This window comes from Gekko japonicus, unplaced genomic scaffold, assembly GCF_001447785.1.
Source record: "Gekko japonicus isolate JY-2015 unplaced genomic scaffold, Gekko_japonicus_V1.1 scaffold152, whole genome shotgun sequence".
In the NCBI taxonomy this organism is placed as follows: domain Eukaryota; kingdom Metazoa; phylum Chordata; class Lepidosauria; order Squamata; family Gekkonidae; genus Gekko; species Gekko japonicus.
In genome coordinates this window covers 826,061-845,622 of record NW_015168050.1, presented here as the reverse complement: position 1 = coordinate 845,622, position 19,562 = coordinate 826,061, and the positions used below count along the sequence as shown (strand labels likewise).

Sequence of the window (19,562 nt, the reverse complement as noted above, 5' to 3'; positions counted from 1 at the left end):
GAGCAGGCGCCCTGAAAAAGAGACGGATGGGACTCACTGGGAAGTTTAAAAAGCCCAGACATTTGCATTTCCGGGGCGGGGGGGGGGGGGGTAGTAGTTGTAGTCGTAGATCTTCACCCAGAGCAGCAGAGGCTAAAAGATACTGAGGCCTCAGTAATTTGAATTCCAGAGGCAATAAATCGATGTCATTATTTTTTTCCTTTGGTTTGTCCTGTTGCATCTGGTCCATGTCTAACAGGAAGAGGGGTGACGTGTGCGAAAGCTGCCAGGCGGTGCCTTCAAGTAAAGTTTGAATTTGTGCTTCCTTCACAGCCGCGATTGTTGCACAGGAATTGGGGGAGTCTTCTCAGTTGCCTCCTGCTGGTATGAGGTGTCTGAATGCAACAGGCGCCTAGTTGTTGTGACACTGAATGGGCAATTGCCACTCGATTTTTAAAAAGAAAGAAAGAAATCCAAGATTAGGAGTCAGTAATGGTATGTATTTTCATCCTGCAATCTCAAGGCTGCAAATCTAGGCAGGCTTCCTCCCAAGCAAGTGTGCATAGGATTGTCGTCTTAAAATCCTAGCATTTGTCTGCAAATTATCATATCTTAGGGGTGTTGGTAATCTTATTGCCTGTTTGCTTTTAATTGCTGCAAAATAGCATTCATTATTGATGACTTGAGTATAATCAATGTAGGTATGGTAAATCTCTACTGTTAGGGCAGTGCAGGGTTTAAGACAACTTTCAGCTATACAGTTATAAATCTGAAGTCTAGGTGTTTTGCATTTGAGTGAAGTTATGTTGACATCTGTGGAAGCTGTTCGGATCAAGGTAGGAGACTGCAGAATTTTGCTTCATCCCAGTCCACACATTCTCTTCACTATGCCACCTAAATTTGGAAAGGCAGCAAAGGTGTTTCCATTTCTTAGATCTTCATTATGTGAGGAAATGATCCTGTCTCTAATTATGCTACTGCTCCAGGTATAACACTTGATTTTACTTCTTACAGTTATGCTGCAGGAAGCATGGAAGAAAACAAAGTGATGGGTTCTTCTCCATTTGAACTTCGTTTAGTGCACTTGGATCTTAAGGGAGCTCCACCAAAGGTCTCATACCTAGCAGAGGTAATGTAAATTTGATCTGTGTAACCAGGAGTTTGGAACTCTTTTGATTTTGGTTTGTTTCAGAGAAAAGTTTCAGATCCATTTTGGAAGTAATCATTTTAAATGGAAGAAATCTGTGCTTCAGTTTTGCTCAACTAGTGTGAAAGAAGTTAACAGTCCCATATCTGATGCTGCCTGATTGTGGCCCCGGTCACACGGCAAAGTTGCCACAGGAGAGGCACGGAAGGTGGGCGGATTATCCAGGCGTGATCACACCCCAACATCTGGGAAGTGGAGCGTACCCGTGGCTTACCACTGACAATGCACATTTAAAAACTAGTACCTCCAAGGTACTAGTAAACGTTTGCCACGGCTGCCTCCGGACGCCCGTGGTGTGATCCTGCCGGCACGTGGCATTCCCCTTCGGTCCCTCGTTTACCCGCTGGCGCCGAGGAAAGGACCCGTGGTGTGCCACCGGCCCGTCTGATCGCGTAATCGCAGATCAAACTGCGCCGGGGCAATTAGCCATGCCTCCCCCCACGATATCCAGCCCGTGTGACCGGGGCCAGTGTTTTGTATATCCTTTCTACAGTGTAACTCATTTTAAAGGATGAGATTGTTCTGAAGAGCTGTTTTGTATTCTTACTTTACAGAGGTGCTGATGGTGTGCTGGAACTAGGGTTACCGACTCTGGGTTGGGAAATTTCTGGAGATTTGGGGGTGGAGACTGGGGAGGGTGGGGTTTGGGGAGGGGAGGGTCCTTAGGGGGGCATAATGCCATACAGCCCACTCTCCAAAGCAGCCATTTTCTCCGGAGGAACTGATTGCTGTTGTCTACAGATCAGTTGTACTTCTGGGAGATCTCCAGGCCTAACCTGAAGGTTGGCAACTGTAGCTGGAACCCAATTTACTCTGCACAAAAGGAACGAGCAGGATTGAGGTTTGATAGTAGACTTCCTTATGGTGGGACATGCTGCACTTCACTTAAGCATCATGCAGGCTGGGATGTAAAGTATATATGCATTTTTCTTTCCTTACACTGTGAATGCTAAGGTGGTTAACATAATAAAAAATAGTATACAGAATCACAAATATTCAGTTAATTCACAATACAATATCAAACTGTACGCCCCTTAGACTCTCTCCTGGCTTCAGACATCTACAAAGGCATCCTGGAGAAAAATATATTTTCCCTCAAGACCAGAAGCAAGAGGCTTTAGTGTGCATTTTTAGGTGTTCCCTATGGAGATCATGGCTGCAATCCTAAAGACACTTTCCTGGGAGTAAGCCCCATTGAATAGCATGGGACTGACTTCTGAGTAAGCCTGCTTAGGCTTGCTCCTTCAGTCTCATGAAATCAAGTTTTATCAATCCACACTGGCTATAGATTTGAAATGTTTTATGAATCCAACAGATCTTCCCTTTGTTCCATGAGCTGGGGGCAAATGGGATTCTCCTTGAGTATGAAGATATGTTTCCTTATAATGGAGAGCTGAAGCCACTCCAAGCAAATGATGCCTACAGGTAAATAAATAAATGGGATGTTCTAATTGTAGTTGGGTGTCTGTTTCAAATAAGCAGAATTAGAGACTTGTTTAGTTCAGAAGCTGCATTGGAAATCTTGAAAGGTTCATAAATTTGCAAAGTCCAGCCTGAATAATGATTATGAGAATATATAGTGAGAACCAAACATGATGACAGTATAGATAAATGCTTTCTTGGTGTAATCTGAAATTAATTAATCTTAACACATTTGTGCAACCCTTCTATACTATAAAATATATTTCCCCATATATTCCCCAAAGAGCACTTCGGTCAGGGTCGCAACACCAGGTGGTGACCCCAGGCCCTAAGGAGGCCAAGCTTGTTGCAACAAGGGCCAGGTCTTTTTCAGTGGTGGCTCCTACCTGGTGGAATGAGCTCCCGGAGGAGATCAGGGCCCTGCGGGACCTTGCGCAGTTCCGCAGGGCCTGCAAGATGGAGCTCTTCCGCCAGGCTTATGAGTAGGAGCCGTCACAGCCACTTCCACCACTGCTCTTTATAGAGAGAGACCACTGGGGTGGTGGAGTAACATCTTCCCATCCCCCCCAGCCCCCCCCCCCCCGCTGCACAAGATGTTAGTTTATATGTGCATCCGCTGGATTGATTTTAAGTTGTTTTAAATTTTAATTCTGTATTTTATACTATGTAATTGTATATTGAACGCACTTGGTGCCTAATGTGAGCCGCCCTGAGCCCGTTCGCGGGGAGGGCGGGGTATAAATGTCATAAATAAAAATAAATAAATAAATATACTGTGGAGTGGGGGATAAGCAGGTGACTTAAACACTTTGATGCTTTAGAAACTTGTTTGTGTAGAGTGATCATTCTAGCTTCTGTTGGTTTTTGTGAGCATAAAACCAGTCAGGTAGTAGTTATTCCGGAATGATTCATCCAGAATAGAGGGGTGGAATTTGAAAAGGCAGTCTTATGATGTATGTGCTAATCATGTATGTTCTGATACAGTTTTCAGAACTTTTGAAGAAAGTTCACCAACTGGTCAGAGAAAGAATAGGATCTCTTTAATCTTTGACAACCAATGAACATAGCTCAAGAAAAGTAGAATCATTGCCTTTTAATTATCTCTGTTATACATATAGCCTTTTAAAAATCTTGCTTGAACAGCTGATGAACATTATCAGCTACACCTCTGTGCAGCTGTGAATGATCTCATAAAATCATTTTGAGAACCACTTCTCTATATAATTATCATATGATAAATGTCTAATGATATATCTAAATTAGTGGCTGTCACCTTATCTATAAAATGCATAATTCAGAGAGCTGAACAGGATTCCGTTGACGGAATTCTCAAGAGGAGGATTCTAGGTGGGATGTGTATGTTTATTGGGCTTCCAAAGCTTCCTAAAACATTTAGAGATAGTTATTTGAAATTTGCTTTACTTTAAAGATTATATATTAAGTGATGCTTGAGAAATGCTAGGGAGCCTGGTTTTCTTTGCATTTTTGTAGTACTTATAGGGTTAATTTGTACTTCTTTCTATTTCTTATCTTGTCTAATGAGAAGCCTCATTTCTTTTTTCAATAAAAGATCATTAACTTGCTGAGTTTCTCCATCTACTTTTCCGGCACAAAATTAAATGTAATATCATATATTATAAATAGTATATATATATAATATAAATACATATTTATAAGTACACTTATACATATTGTAGTGTTGCAGATAACATTGCCCTCTCAGAGTAGGATTGCCAACCTCCAAGTGGCACCGGAGATCTCCTGCTATTACAGGAGATCTCCAGGCAACCAAGATCAGTTTCCCTGGAGAAAACGGTTGCTTTGGAGAGTGGAATCTACGGCATTGTATCTTGCTAAGGTCCCTCCCCAGGCTCCACTCCTAAAATCTCCAGGCATTTCCCAACCCTGAGCTGGCAACCGTAGACTCCCTCCCATCTCCAGGCTCCAACCCCAGATCTCCAGGATTTTCCCGGCCCAGAGCTGGCAACTGTACTCAGAGGGCATTATCTATATAGATCCTTTTGAAGTCTCTGTGGTCACTTAGCTTAAGGGAAAAAAATCATACAAGCTAATTGGTACCTGCTTCTTAACGGGATACAGGATAATTGTTACAAAATAAGGAAGGCAAAGTAAATTGACCATTTGATGTTGAAATACAGCAATGATAACTAATTTCTGGGTTTTTCCCCCCCTAGTCCATCTGAGATTAAAGAGATTATAAACCTGGCAAACTTGCACGAGTTAGAGGTTATCCCTCTGGTACAGACCTTTGGACACATGGAGGTGAGTGTAGTGACTAAACATATTTATTTTCTTTGAGGACAGATGTGTGTAAGAGATATCACAGCCCTATAGTGAGATGGTAAGTGAGATTTCTTTGTCTTCCTAATAGCTGGGTGTGTGCTATAAAAATCCAGACACCTGGTCTTGATCCTTGCAGAGGCACTACAAGGTTTAGGAGGTAGTGGAAAGTACACCAGTTTGGTGTAGTGGTTAAGAGCTGTGGAATCTAATCTGAAGAACCAGGTTTGATTCCCCACTCCTCCACATACAGCTGCTTGTGCTGAGTGACCTTGGGTCAGTCATAAATTCCCTCAGAGTTGTTCTCTCAAAAGCAGTTCTTTTAGAGCTCTTTCAGCCCCACCTACCTCACAGGGTGTCTATTGTGGGGAGAGGAAGGGAAGGAGATTGTAAACCACTCTGAGTGGTTTACAAATCTAATCTCTTCTTCCCCCTCCTTTTTGCAAACAGAAACTCATATTTATAGTTGGAATAAATTCTTATTCTGATTTTTTCATGTGATGTGGCATCACATCACAGCTGATAAAAGGCACAACCTTCCTCTCCTAATCCCTATATTCCTACGTTATTTCCTGACCTTTTAACATTTCATTTATTTCTTTGCATAGTCTGGCTATTTCCCTCCTCCAACCCATCATATAGATACATGGTCTTTTGCAGGGCTCTTTTTGTAGAAAAAGCCCAGCAGGAACTCATTAGCATAATAGGCCACACCCAACACCAGAAACTCATTAGCATATTAGGCCACACCCTGCCAGCACAGCTCATTAGCACATGTTACCAGAAGTGTGGTTATCCAGCCACACCCACCTTTTGCTTGTTATTCTGTTTACCTTGTTTGTTGTCAAAACCCAGGACTTTTTTTGTAGCAGGAACTCCTTTGCATGTTAGGCCACACACCCCTAATGTAGCCAATCCTAATGAGTTTCTGCTGTTGGGTGTGGCCTATTATGCTAATGAGTTCCTGCTGGGCGTGGCCGGCTTGGGAGCCAGCCGTAACTTCGTTCCTGTGCGTTCCTGCCCAAAAATAGCCCTGGTTTGCTACTGGAGTTCGATTTACACACTTATACTAGCATTCCTTTTAATAAGCTTTCTTTATTACTGCAAAGATTATCAGGTCTTGGATTAAACAGATGGATTCTACATTTGTAGCCCTGCAGATTTCTACAGTTTTTACAGTACCCATTTTTTCACTGGAGCAGCATAATTTGATGTTTTTATCTGTTATTTTTATATTGGAAAATCTTACATAAATGTGGAGATATATGGGGCTGTATTCCCGCTTCAGGCTGCATCCACTAGTTCTTGCTTCTCCTGCAGTTTGTCCTGAAGCACAAAGAGTTCCGCCACCTGCGGGAAGTGGAAATGTTTCCAAACACTGTGAACCCACATAAAGAGGAATCCTTGAGTTTGGTCAGCGGAATGATAGACCAAGTGTTAGCACTGCATGAAGAACTTCGATGGTTTCACATTGGCTGTGATGAGGTATAGTGTGACCCACGGGGCTGAAACTGTTCTGCAGTAACCACAACAACTTTTACCTTGTGAGAGCCATGGAAGTCAGCCACTTCCTGTTGCTACACTCTTATTGTTCCCTTGTAGCTGGAATGCCATCCTTGGGAATGATGGGATGCTAGATTCTACAATCCCACAGTAAACTTTACAATATTAATAATGTTATCATCATGTGGTAACTTTACCGCTAGTTTAAATTTTTTTTGGCATTACTGTAGTGGGTAGGGTTGCCAGGTCCTCTCTGACCACCAGCAGTGGGGTAGGGTTGCCAGATCCAGGTTGGGAAACATCTAGAGATTTGGGGCTGGAGCCTAGGGAGGACAGGGACATCAGTGAGGCACAATGCCTTAGAGTCCACCCTACAAAACATCCATTTTCTCCAGGGAAAATGATCTTTGTAGTCTGGAGATGAGTTGTAATTCTGGCAAATCTCCAGGTCCCACCTAGAGACTGGCATTTCTAGTAGTGTGCTTGATGTTTTTACTGACTGGGGGGGGGGGTGGGGGGGGGAGCCAAGTGAAATTCTCTTGCAGTTTCCTTCTCCTTTTACAGCAACTTCTGTCTCTAAACCACTGAGAAGAAAGAGGACTTTGGCCAAATAAAGAAGGCAGAAATGAGTGGTGGTGCGCCCCCCTCAGATTCTTTAAAAATGATAGCCTGTCTGTCTTTCCTGGTTTTGTGCCATTGACTTTGTCAGATAATGCAATATCATTTGACTTTAAAACCTGAAGCAGTTAATTGTACCTGTATGTGCAATTGAATGAATTATGCTAGCAGGATTCAGATGTAGAAACTGGCCCTGTCATTTGCATTCTCTTGGGGACTATGGGTATGACCATTTAGCATATGGTAGGGCCACACTTGGAGAATGTAGGCAACTGTTGCATATTGAATTAGACCATTGGCATATATAGCTTGGCTTTGTCTACTGTGACTGGCAGTTATTTCCTTGTGAGAACCTCACCACTTTCTTTTCTCACTGCAACTGTGTCTAGCACATTGTGAAAGAATTGTGCAATGCTGAAGATCATCAGAGTAATAGTAACTGAAACTTGTCTTGGGTGGCCACTCCAGGTTTATTATCTTGGTGAAGGGGAGGAGTCCAAAAAGTGGCTACAGCAAGAAGAAAATACCACTGAAAAGCTATGCCTGGCCCACTTGAAAGCAGTGGCTAGCTATGTGGTCTCAGCTCACCCCACAGTGAAACCCATTGTATGGGACGACATGCTAAGGGGATTGAATGAAGAAACATTGAGAGGTATGTTACTGGAGAAAGGTTTTCCCATTCTAACTGCATTTCTGAAACACCCTTGTGCTCCAAATAAGCCAGTGAATGCCTCATTGTTAATTTCTGAGAGGAGCGGAATAAAAATTCACTACAGTTTCAAATGTAGCTTAATTTCAGAGAGTGGTCTCCGGTAGAACAGCTAGATTCAAGTCCAGTATTACTGTAGAGACTAACAAGATTTTGGGGTGTAAGCTTCTGAGAGTCAAAGTTCTCTTCATCAGATACCTGACAAAGAAAGTTTTGACTCTTGAAAACTTATACTCCAAAAATCTTGTAGGTCTGTAAGGTGCTATGGGACTCAAATCTAAATGTAGCTTAATAAATGCTTTGTGTTACAGAGAAATGATTTTTGAAATGCCAATAAGGTGCAGCATCACCATTTAAAAATAACACTTTTCAAAAAAGTAGACATTTGTAGGGATGGGCACGAACCAGGAAAATGGGGTTCAGGAGAATGCAGTTTGTTTCGGTTTGTGGTGGGCCCAGTTTGTGAGACAAGAACCACCACAAACTTTTACTCACCAAATAAACTGAGGTTTGTGACACTGTAGAACACTCCCTAAAGGGGCTGTGGTAGCTCAAGTGGTTAAGACACTGAACTGCAGGCCGGAAGGTCGGTAGTTCAGCAGTTCAAGACCCGGGTGCCACATGATGGAGTGAGTTCTCGTCTCTGGTCCCAGCTCCTGCCAACCTAGCAGTTCGAAAGCAAGAAATTGCAAGTAGATAAATAGGTACCGCTTTGGTGGGAAGGTAACAGTATTCCGTGCGCCTTGGCGCCCAGTCATGCCGGCCACGTGACCACGGAAACGTCTTTGGACAGCGCTGGCTCTTTGGCTTGGAAATGGAGATGAGCACCGCATCCCTAAAGTCGGATTCAACTGGCTTTCGAGCAAGGGAAAACTTTACCTAGAGCACTCCCCCTGCTCTGCATGCTAGAGACATCAAACTTGCAGGGGATCTCCAGATGACTCTCTTCTACCTGCCCTCCAAGTTTGGCGAGAATTGGATTTACAGGTCAAATTATGCCACCCCCCAAAGAAGGTGCCCCCGAGAAAGTTCTTTCTGGGGAAATGACAGGTGCAGGTTCAGGAGTGTATAGAATGGTTCCTGTGCAAGCTAGAGACATCAAACTCAAGAGGGGACCTCCCCCTGATTCTCCTATACATGCCCTCCAAATTATGTGCAGATTGGATGTAGGGGGTCCAAGGGACAGCCCTCCAAAAATGTCCACAGAAAAGTGCTGTTGGGGGAAATTTCAGGTGCAGAGTCAAAAGTGTATAGAATGGACCCCCTGCAAGCTACACACACCAAACCCACAGGGAACTTTACCCTGCCACCTGCTCCTCTACAATCTCTCCAAGTTGGGGGCAGATTACATTTCTGGGTTCCTATTTATGGACCCCTCAAAAAGGTCCCCCCCGATGTCTCTGGAAAAGAGCTGCAGTTACAGGAGTCTATGGAACAGGTGAGGAACAAGCCAGTGACACAAAACTCACAGGGAAACCTCACCTGGGCAGACCCCCCCCCCAGGCAGACACTGGAAGAAAGGCAAGCATCCATGCTATGCTTGTAGCCCCCCAAGTCTCCAAAGGCATGTTTTGAAGGACAGAAAGGCAGATATCACCAGAGTTTTGACAGGGGCTCCCCAACATAACCCCACAGCAGCTTGGCAGAGACCCTGACAAGCATTGGGACCAAGCGAGGCATGCCCACAATGCTCCCAGTCCCCCTCGGGCCCCAAAACATAGATCCTCTGGTAACAGTCCACCCCTAGGTTAAGAGCTCACCTGTTGTGAATCGTACCAGTGCAATGGAAAGGGGTAGTCAAATGGGCTTGCTTGTACAGGCAGTTATTTGCAGAAGGAAGATGTTTGCTGAGGTGTATGTTGTTCCATGAGGTAGGTGTTCTTTCATGAGGTAGTTGTTGTTTCTTGAAGTAGGAGTTGGGTGAAGGAGATTTTCTTTGGAGGGCAAAAGTAAAGGGTTTTCTCAATGGGGGAGTTTCAGTGAGAAAGGGTTGGGTGTGGGGCCCATCCACCCCACCTGGCAGAGGTGGCCATCCTCCCACCCAAGCGCCTGCAGTCCAGATCACCCAGAGAGGAGGAGGAATGGGGGGACATACAGGGGAACAGGAGACCTGTATATTACCCTGTGAGGTCCAAAGAGGGGTAGCCCAGGAGAGGGAGGCTGACCTTGAGAATGGGTCCAGGTGTGAACAGTGGGGGCTGAGAATGTTTCCCAGGTGGGAGAGCACCCACTCGGTCTGGACATTGGTGGGAGGGCAGGAGAGGAGACATAGCCATGCAAGAGAGGTCATGCCAGATGACAGCCTTGTGTGACCAGTACTCCAGGGGATCGGCGTTGGTGGGCTCAGGGGACTTGGTAAGGTACTTTCTCACCATCACTTATGCCAAATGCCATTGCACGTTTGGTGCAATGGCCTGGCCCAACAACATCTCATTTATGTGAGATTTGGCCCTCATAACAAATGAGTTCGACACCCCCGCTCTAGAAGAAGGGCAGAGTAAACATGTCCAAAATAAATAGTTTCCATTTTGTGCTGAATTACAGGAGAAGCAATAGGAGTGCTTGGTACTGAATTGTAGCATTGCTTGAAAAAAAATGTCTGCCAGTCTTCTTGGTACACTGCTGCTTCTGAGCTCTCTCTGCCTTCTTCATAGTTGAACTTTTGTGTGAGGAGGGGGACATTTTCTGCTTCTTTTCTTGATCACTGATTCCGTTTCTTCATCTTTCATATGCCATTCTCTTCACAAGCCCCTTATAATCACTCAATTTTTTACTTCTTTCCAGATTCTGGGATAGCACAGCTTGTGGAGCTGATGATCTGGGACTATGCTCCAGATCTTGATGTCAGCAGTAAAGGTTGGTATCACTTGGTGGCTTTGTTCAGTGATAATGGGAAGGAGGTGGTGTGCACGCAGCCACTTCCTCCGTGCAATCACACTTGGCAAACAATCAGGCAGTAGTGCAGAGATGGGGTGGGGCTAGTGTGCTTGTGCCTGCCATCCCTCCCCACATGGTGAATCATCTGTATGGGGCTCTTGAAGGAAAAATAAAAGTATGTTAAGTATTTCTAATAAAGCAATTATGTTAATTGTCATGTCTGTAGTTTATTGCCAGTGTGCAATTTTTAGAACAGTGATTTTTATTGGGTCACACAGAGCCCTCCAGGAGGACAGTCTGCAAATTGTTGGGGGGGGGCATACAAAATTGTTGGGGGCAAATGGGGGACATTTGGGATTTTGGGAAGCCCTTTCTCCCCAGTTGCAATGGCTTTGATAGCAAGCAGAAAGTTGTTGTATACTGCTCACCTTGCACTGAGGACAAAATCCCATGTATCTCCCACAGGCCTTAAAAAATAGCACACAGGAAACAGGAATTAAACCTAATATGAGGATGGCTGATGACTATCAGACAGAAGGTTCTAATTGAATCTATGCCTGGAATCCATGTGTCATGCATGTGATGCCGAACTTAGTGCGGACACCCGATTGGCATAGCCCACTGCGGTCAAGAACTCCTGAGCTCACGCAATCTGCCAGCCTCAGCCTCCCCGAATTTATGCATCACATGTGCTATAAATATACCTATATAAAAATGTTGCCTTGGCGTGCTGTTTTTATGTCCTTTTTTAAACAACTTGTATGAGCCTGTTCTCCACCACATGTCCTCTCAGGACCATTTCATGGTTGTTGCCTCCCTTTGATTCTGTCCATATAGCCATAGCACAATCCTGGTTTTTGAGAAGCTCCAGCATTATGAAATGTCTTCTCCAAGGAGGTGCAGATGGTCCCTGTTCACTCTGCGTTCCATGACAAATACAAAGCCATTATTTTTAGGGAAGGCTTTTGCAGTTAACATCGTCAGGAGGATATTGTTTTGAGGGGAAGTAGTACAGCTGTGTTTTCTTAAGTGTGTGAGTTTTGGTAAGTGTCTTTCAGTCACCATGGTTGTATACGAGGGGTAGAAGTAGATTAAAGAATAAGGTCACTGATTTTGTCTTAAATTGGGGTGATGGAGGTTTGAATGTACTCAGCCATAAAGCACACAGGATGCAGGCAAGCTAGTTACACTCACTAAATCTAGGCCTACCTTAGAGTTATTGTGAATATAAAATGGGGGCAATGCTGACGTATGCAACATTTAATTTATATGCCTAAGGCCAAACTTGACATGACTATGTTGTAGGGAGGGGAAGGGAAAGGAGTTTGTAAGCCGCTCTGAGACACCTTTGGGTAGTGAAGGGCGGGATATAAAGCCAATCTCCCCCTCCTCCTCCTCCTCCTCTTGTTCTCCCCCTCTCCTAATGCCACTTTCAGCACTTGAAAAGGTGGTGGGCTTGGGGAATGAGAGCACCTCTGCCTGCTGTTCTGCAGGTCTGATTAGGATTGAGACCTCACCTTATATTTAAGCTACTTTAAAGTGGAGGTAGCATCCCCATGAAAATGCCATCAAGTCTAGTATGGCTCTTAATTGATGCTATAACACACAACCCATCTAACCCATTTGGCTATTTCTTAATCCAAGTCATTGGTCTAAAATAATTTGTTCTTTAATTTGTAGGAGCTCAGCTTGTTATAATAAAATTTTTCCTCTGTCAGCAACCCTGTGAGATAGATCAGGCAGAAAGAGAAAGTCTGATCGGAAGTCACCCAGTGAGCTTCATGGCTGAGTGAGGATCTGAACCTGGGTTTACTCCGTCCTAGTACAGCACTCTAACCACTACACCACACTGGCTTAATGAGACAAAAACGGTCTTAAATCAGGCAGACCTGCTTTGACCTGAATAGCCCAGGCAAGCCCAATCTTGTCAGATCTCAGAAACTAAGCAGGGTCAACTCTGGCTAGTACTTGAGTGGGATACCTCTTTGGAATACCAGCAGTGAGGAGGTGGGGGCAGGCTTTATTCATCCATCACTCAGAATATCCTCCAGGCCCCCAGTAGGGGTCAGTCACCAGAAATTGACATGACTTCCAGGTGCGTGCGCATGCTCGTGCACACGCACACATGAAAAATACCCCCCAAAAAAATCAAGCAAGCCTTATGAAGTAGTTTGTGAACTATATTCTGAAAGATACTTACTCCACTGTTCTCTTGTTGAAATCTGAGATGTCTTTGGCATTGCCTCAGAATAAGCATATGGAGCAGAGGTCCATCAGTGGCTATTAGCCACAAGGTATAGATAGGGGCTCTGCGGCAAGTGATGCTCTGTCTTCTTGGTGCTTGGGGGGGGGGGGTCAACAGTGGGAGGGCTTCTAATGTCCTGACCCCACTGGTGGAACTCCTGATGGCCCCTGGTCTTTTTGGCCACTGTGTGACACAGAGTGTTGGACTGGATGGGCCTTTGGCCTGATCCAACACTGGCGTCTCTTATGTTCTTATGTTCTTATCCATAGAAATATGCAAGTCTAGCTTGCCTACATTAACAGCATTTAGGATTACCACCTTTTCTATATCCTTGGTCTACAATTCATTTATTTTCCACTGGAGGCAAGTCTGATCCAATGCACCATCAACAGAAGAAATCTATATGCCTCAGAATTCCAATTCAGTGGTAATCAGGAAGCTATTCTTGGGATACAGTGCATTACCTTCTTCCTGTGGATCTAGTGTGCAAGGCATCCTACCATCCAATTTAACACTTTATACAATTGATGATAATCTTGTTTCTTTTGCCTTCCAGCAATTCTCATAGAAAAGTACCAGAAGTGTAACTTTCCCAAGCTATGGTTGGCTAGTGCTTTTAAAGGGGCCACTGGAGTAAACCAGTCCCTAACACTTATTGGCCATCACCTTAAAAATCACCAACAATGGTTGAAAGTGGCTGAGAGTACTCCTGCTGGTATCCTCCAAGGAATTGCCCTGACCGGATGGCAAAGGTAATTACAACTTCGGCAGGTAATTATGATATCTGTAGTATTATTAATGTACTGAAAAATTACAGGGCCCAGTATCTTAAGAAGAATTCTGAGACTGGGAATTTTCAAGCTGAAATAAAAATAAGTACACACATTATCTAGCTGTCACCATAGTGGGGGGGGGGGGGAATCTTTAAAAATGCAGAGACATTTTTGATTGACACCAGAACTAAAAAGGGAGGTTTAAGCTAGAAGAGGATTTTTCTGATTTCACCACTGCTTCCTCTTACTCCTGCTCTCCTACTTCTTGTTTTCTACCCATATTTGTTGACCATCTCTCTTCTCACCCATCCCTTTCTCCAAAGTTCCTGATATTCAGAATTCCTTTTCCATTCTGTATCTCAACCCATATAAAAATATAATTCTAGGAGAACAGACCAAACACTTGCATTGAGTATATGCTCATGTGCAACTTTTTTTAGGATGCTCAGTTCTTTTTGGTCAGAAAAGAACACGCAAATGTGTACTCACATAAACTGTGGCTTTGAGAGCTGTGCTTTACTAAAGCTCTTCCAGTCACTGAAGCCAGTGTTAATGTCTGCACTGCTGCAGTACGTACCTACATTGCCTTTTACTAAATAGTCTGGCTTTCTCTTTTCTAGGTATGACCACTTCTCTGTTCTGTGTGAGCTTCTGCCTGTAGGAATCCCGTCATTAGCCATATGTCTCCAGGCACTAAAGAACGGTATAGAATGACTCTCCTCGGTCAGATCTAAGCCAGGTGCACATTAGTGGTGTTATGAAAACTCTGAAAGTTTAGTAAGATCAGAACTTGTACATTATTTTCAAACAGTTGTTTAATTTGAATTTTTTTTAATTTAAACCCCACTTCCTGGGGACCCAAAGCAGCTCTAGATTGCCCCCAAAGTTCAAGATCCATGTATCTGTACTAATCCCTGATCTGGAAAATACATTCTCAGTTTTTTGTTTTCCCTTTTCCTCCATTACCTGGTGAGTTCTGATTCATCATTTAGGAGTCACTGAATGGTGATCTATGGGCCTGAACAGTCTGGCATCATACTTTAATTCTTACTGAGCAATGGTTTTACAAATGCAAACAGGCAAATAACAGGTTATGTCACTTTGCCATCAGTATGAAATGATATAAACGAAACGATATAAACCATCGTTGAGTTTTGACTAGGCTGATTCTAGAATTCCCATCTGCCTGTTTTATGGTAGGAAACTCACTGTCCATGCCAGCATTGATTTTCATTAAAGCCTTTACATTTTCTTTTTTAGAAAAAACAACTTTTCCCCCCTCACATGCTTTAACTCTTACCCCCCCCCCCTTTAATCCCTCAAGGTGGCTATTCAGAAAAGGTGAAAGAAGATGTGAAAAAGCTTTTAGGGATCTCCAGTCTGGAAACAGACACTTTCATGAGGTAAAAGCTCCAAGTTATGAATTGTGAACAGGTTCAAGACTAAGGGAATCATAGTTTAGAATGGGCTGTGCATGTGGAAGAAGGAATGGGCTCTCTTGGTCATGATAGTGTCAGAAGATGAACCAAAAATGTAATCACAAGCTTTAATTCAAAGTTTATCAATCTGGTATAATTAACACCTGTTGGCTTTGTTAGTAAATCACTGCCACAGATCGGACCCATTTCTCCACTTTTTTTAAAGGTTTTTCAAGAATAGTGGAACTCTGTTATTTGGGGGTTTGGAAAGTACTATTTTGCTTCTTTTCTGAGATCTCTTATATGTAAAACCTGTAATTGCATTTCTCTGTAGTGTTCTGACATGACATGCGTTATGCTGCCTCCTTGCCTTTCTCAAAATTTCTTGCTTACTTTTGTTGCCACCGAAGGCTCTCACCTTAGACTTCTTAGCTGAACCCAAAGAACAGGATGGCTTAGTTATATTTGGTAGAATGAAAGAATGGTCAGTGCATGGGGATGGCTCTGAGGTAAGGGGGGGGGGGGTCCTGTGCTCTAAATAAAACAGCTGTGTTCATTTAAACACAAATAGAGTTTATTTACAAGTATAACAGCAAAGCGGTTTCAGTATAGTTCATAAGCATAATAGTTTCAGTTCTCCTCCTCTCGCTAACATACCTTAAATAGACCTAGCTACAAAGGTCTATTTTCCTCATTCGCCACTTAGGCTAATAACTTCTACAAAGCACATAGATCACCTCACCCACTCAGCTTGCTTTCCTGTCACACACAAACCGTCTTCCCAAATTAGTCAGCTCTGCCCCCCAGGGTACAGCTACCATCCAGTCATAACACATTTCAATCACCCATCTTTCTTCCTCTAGAGACCTGAATTTTAAACTGCAGCAACATACATATTAAAACACACAAAATATTTAACTATCAAAACACCACAGAAAAGAATGGGGCAGCAGTAGGAAAGAACTCTACAAGCTGTTTCCAGTCTCTAAAGTGAGTAATAGTATTGTCAAAACAGTTAGTTTGGGTCAGGAGCGAAGTTTAGATATGCTGGATATTTATCTTAAGTGCTTACAGGGACTTTCTTCTTGAACAGTGACATCTCAGGGACTTTCCCAGGAAGTGAAATTCTCTCACTTGTGACCCAAATAGCTTTCTACCTCAAACCCTCAGTGGATGAACTTCTGGAAAACAACAGGTAGGGAATGCAAAAAAAGAACTTATGCTGTTACCTATGCCTGATAATTACATAAAATATAATTGCCGCAAAGCTCATAGTTACCCATGGCCTCATACTCATATGGCTAGGGTCCGGTCTACCTAAGGGACCGCCTTTCCCTGCATGTTCCACCAAGGGCCCTACGGTCGGGGAGTCAAAATCTCCTGGTAATCCCAGGCCTCAGGAATATAAAATTTGCTGTTACCAGGGCCAGGGCGTTTTCGGTGGCGGCTCCTACCTGGTGGAACAAGCTCCCAGAAGAGATCCAGGCCCTGCGGGACCTTGCGCAGTTCCACAGGGCCTGCAAGACGGAGCTCTTCCGCCAGGCTCTTGAATAGAAGCTGCCGCCACCATTATTTCACCATCGTTACCCCTCACCATCGCACCTCAACCATCAATTGTGCGGATATTAAATGGGGTGCGAGACGTTTCTGGATGAAGATGGGATGATTGTGTTGCTAGGAGGAATTAATAACTTTTACCAGACCCCCATTTGCAACTACTGATTCTGTGACATCTAGAGCACCGATATTTTGGTGTTTTGTACTGTATTGTTTTATTCTGTTTTTATCTGTTTTAACTTTGGCACTTGAGCCTCTTTGTTAGCCGCCCTGAGCCTTCGGGGAGGGCGGGATATAAATCTAATAGATAAATAAATACTCTCTAATACAGGGGTCCCCAACCTTTTTGAACCTGTGGGCACCTTTAGAATTCTGACACAGGGTGGGGATGTGGTGTTGTGATGACTCTCTTCCTCCAATCCAGGCCAGTGTTTTAGATTGCCCTAGTCCACTCTAGGACTTGGTGTGGGCAGAAACAGGGGAAACGGAAGTGGTATTCACTGTAGCTCTAGACAGAGAAAGAACTGGACTTATTAAACTGTGCTCCTGTCTGAAGCCATGCTGCCTCTTTATTCTGATACCAAGCATTATGAGCACAACAGTGGCCACAACCACAAAATGTTTGCCATGAGAAGTGAAGACAGACACAGATAGAGGAAGGCCAAGTGTAGGGGACAAGAGAAGCAATTAAAAAAATACACTGGGAAAGAGGAGTGAGAGGAAGAATAGAATTAACACTGTGGCGGCAGCTATACAGCCAATGGCCTATCAGAAGCCCTGCTTAGCAGGAGCCCCACCCAGCCCCACCCACTTTCTAAAAAATGTAGTGGATGCCAGGAAAGGTGTCCAATTTTTTTTATTTTAAAGACATAACAAACAAAATTATTCTTACAGTTCCTTCTTGACAAACTCATGCCTAATTTATCATACATTTATATTTTCCCCTTATATCATTATGTATATCACTTGCAAATATATCAAAACTGTATTTTATATATCCTTAACACGTGTTAAATGTCTGTATAATTTACTTATTGTATTCTTCCAGCCACTTATAAAATCTCAACCATGTATTTTCAAATGTGGTTTCTGGTTGCCCTTTCAAAGTTAGAGTTAATTTGTCCATTTCCGCTGTTTCCAAAATTTTCCTTAAAATTTCTTCTCTCGAAGGTGTTTTTGTTCTTCTCCAACATTTAGCATAAAGTATTCTAGCAGTTGTAGTCACATGTAGTATAAGATAACAGTCATTTTTTTACAGTTTTCAGGTAAGGTATTCAACAAAAATATTTCTGGAACAAAGAGTACAGAACATTTTAAATATTTTGTAAAATTGCATGAATCCAATCCCAATATTTTTTGCTTTATCACATATCACATCTGGTTAAATGATCCAACATTATTTTGACACTTCCAACATACATTTGAGCAATTAGGGTAAAATTTAGCCAGTTTATCAGGCGTAATATACCATCTATAAAACATAAATATTTTCCTTATATGAAATTGCTTTTATAATTATTATTTTTTTTATTCCACACCTGTGACCACTGGTCCAGCTCAATATTACAACCTAAGTTTTGTGCCCACTTTATCATAACATTTTTGACCACTTCGTCTTGGGTCTTATTGTCTAAAAGTAGTACATAAATTTTCTTAATGAGTTTGATGTTGCAAGAGTGTAAGTTTAATTTTTGTCCGTTCAGTTGAAAAGTCCTGTTCCATCTTTTCTTCCTGCTTTCTAATCTGGTCTTGGATCTGGAAATATTTTACTGACATCTGTTTCTTGGCATATGCCGATTCTCTAATCATCCATCCTCTGGCATAGGCTTTGAATGCTTCCCAGACAGTCTTGATGAAAATTTCTGGTTGGATGTTTTGTTTTGTTTTTAAAAAAATTGAAATTCTTTTTTGGATTCTCTTACAAACGTTTCATTCTTTAAAATAGAAGTATTCAGTGACCATCTGTTTTTTTTAGGAGTGTCTTGTATTTCCAGCATAATTGGGTTGTAATCTGCAAACACACTGGGAGAGATGAGTGAGAGGAAGAATAGAATTAACATTGTGATAGCAGCTACACAGCCAATCAGAACTCCAATGGCCTATCAGAAGCCCTGCTTAGCAGGAGCCCCACCCAGCCCCACCCACTTTCTAAAAAATGTAGTGGATATAACAGGAATAGGGCTGCCAAGTGGGGGCGGGGGGCAGGGAAACCCCCGCTTTGGAGGCCCGATTTATGCCGCGGCGGAATCGGGCCCCGGGGGGAACTCTGCCCCCCGAAGCTGCGTCACCAGAGGTGACGCAGCCACGTCGCTCACATTGGGGGCGTGGCCCAGATCATCGGGGGGAAACCATATGGTTTCCCCCCCGATGATCTGGGCCATGCCCCCAACGTGCTCTACGCCGTGCGTCACTTCCTGTGACATTCTGGCGGCGCGTCCACGGGCGGCTCCCGGACCGAGGCAACGCTCCCCTGCTGGTGAGTAAAAAATACTTGGCAACCCTAGCCAGGAAAGGTGTCAGTGGGCACTACGGTACCCTTGAGCACCATGGTGGGGACTCATGTTCTAATACAATTAGAATGTTTCTCCACATACAAGCATGCACTGCAGAAAATGAACTCATCTCTTCATTCATCCAAGTTGGAAGTATGACTAGATGGATATATGGTCTGGAGTGATTAATTCATGCTGTGGTCCCTTGTGCATTTGCCTTTCATTAGCTTAAAATACCATATTTGGAAATCATGCGTTCTCTCTCACATCTGTTGCATTAGTTCTTCAGTTTTAATCACATATACATGTGTCTTCAGGTACGTCACAGGCTGGTTCAGCCCTTACCACAGAAAGCGAAAGAAGGTTCATCCTATAATGATTCATCTCTTTCAGCCAGATGCACTAAGGTAACTCAGGGTCTCTTGTAAAATTAACTTGGGGCGGCTGGTTACAGGGACTGC

The 19,562-nt window shown here is 43.4% G+C and overlaps 2 protein-coding genes across 2 annotated transcripts in view; one reads left to right on the top strand and one right to left on the bottom strand.

Moving 5' to 3' along the window:
* Positions 1-111: 111 nt before the first annotated feature.
* Positions 112-19,562, top strand: part of HEXDC (hexosaminidase (glycosyl hydrolase family 20, catalytic domain) containing) — a 21,329-nt gene continuing 1,878 nt past the window's right edge. The window contains exons 1-12 of the mRNA XM_015414350.1: positions 112-474; positions 994-1,108; positions 2,502-2,611; positions 4,804-4,891; positions 6,230-6,394; positions 7,499-7,682; positions 10,524-10,595; positions 13,418-13,613; positions 14,255-14,337; positions 14,959-15,037; positions 16,146-16,247; positions 19,419-19,508. Of these exons, the coding sequence (XP_015269836.1) occupies positions 1,010-1,108; positions 2,502-2,611; positions 4,804-4,891; positions 6,230-6,394; positions 7,499-7,682; positions 10,524-10,595; positions 13,418-13,613; positions 14,255-14,337; positions 14,959-15,037; positions 16,146-16,247; positions 19,419-19,508 (1,268 nt within the window). The 5' untranslated portion in view covers positions 112-474; positions 994-1,009. The remainder of the gene's footprint in view (positions 475-993; positions 1,109-2,501; positions 2,612-4,803; positions 4,892-6,229; positions 6,395-7,498; positions 7,683-10,523; positions 10,596-13,417; positions 13,614-14,254; positions 14,338-14,958; positions 15,038-16,145; positions 16,248-19,418; positions 19,509-19,562) is intronic.
* Positions 18,577-19,562, bottom strand: part of LOC107113090 (chromosome unknown open reading frame, human C17orf62) — a 30,153-nt gene continuing 29,167 nt past the window's right edge. Inside the window, exon 8 of the transcript XR_001482608.1 lies at positions 18,577-18,631. The gene's annotated coding sequence lies outside the window, so the exon portion shown is untranslated. The remainder of the gene's footprint in view (positions 18,632-19,562) is intronic.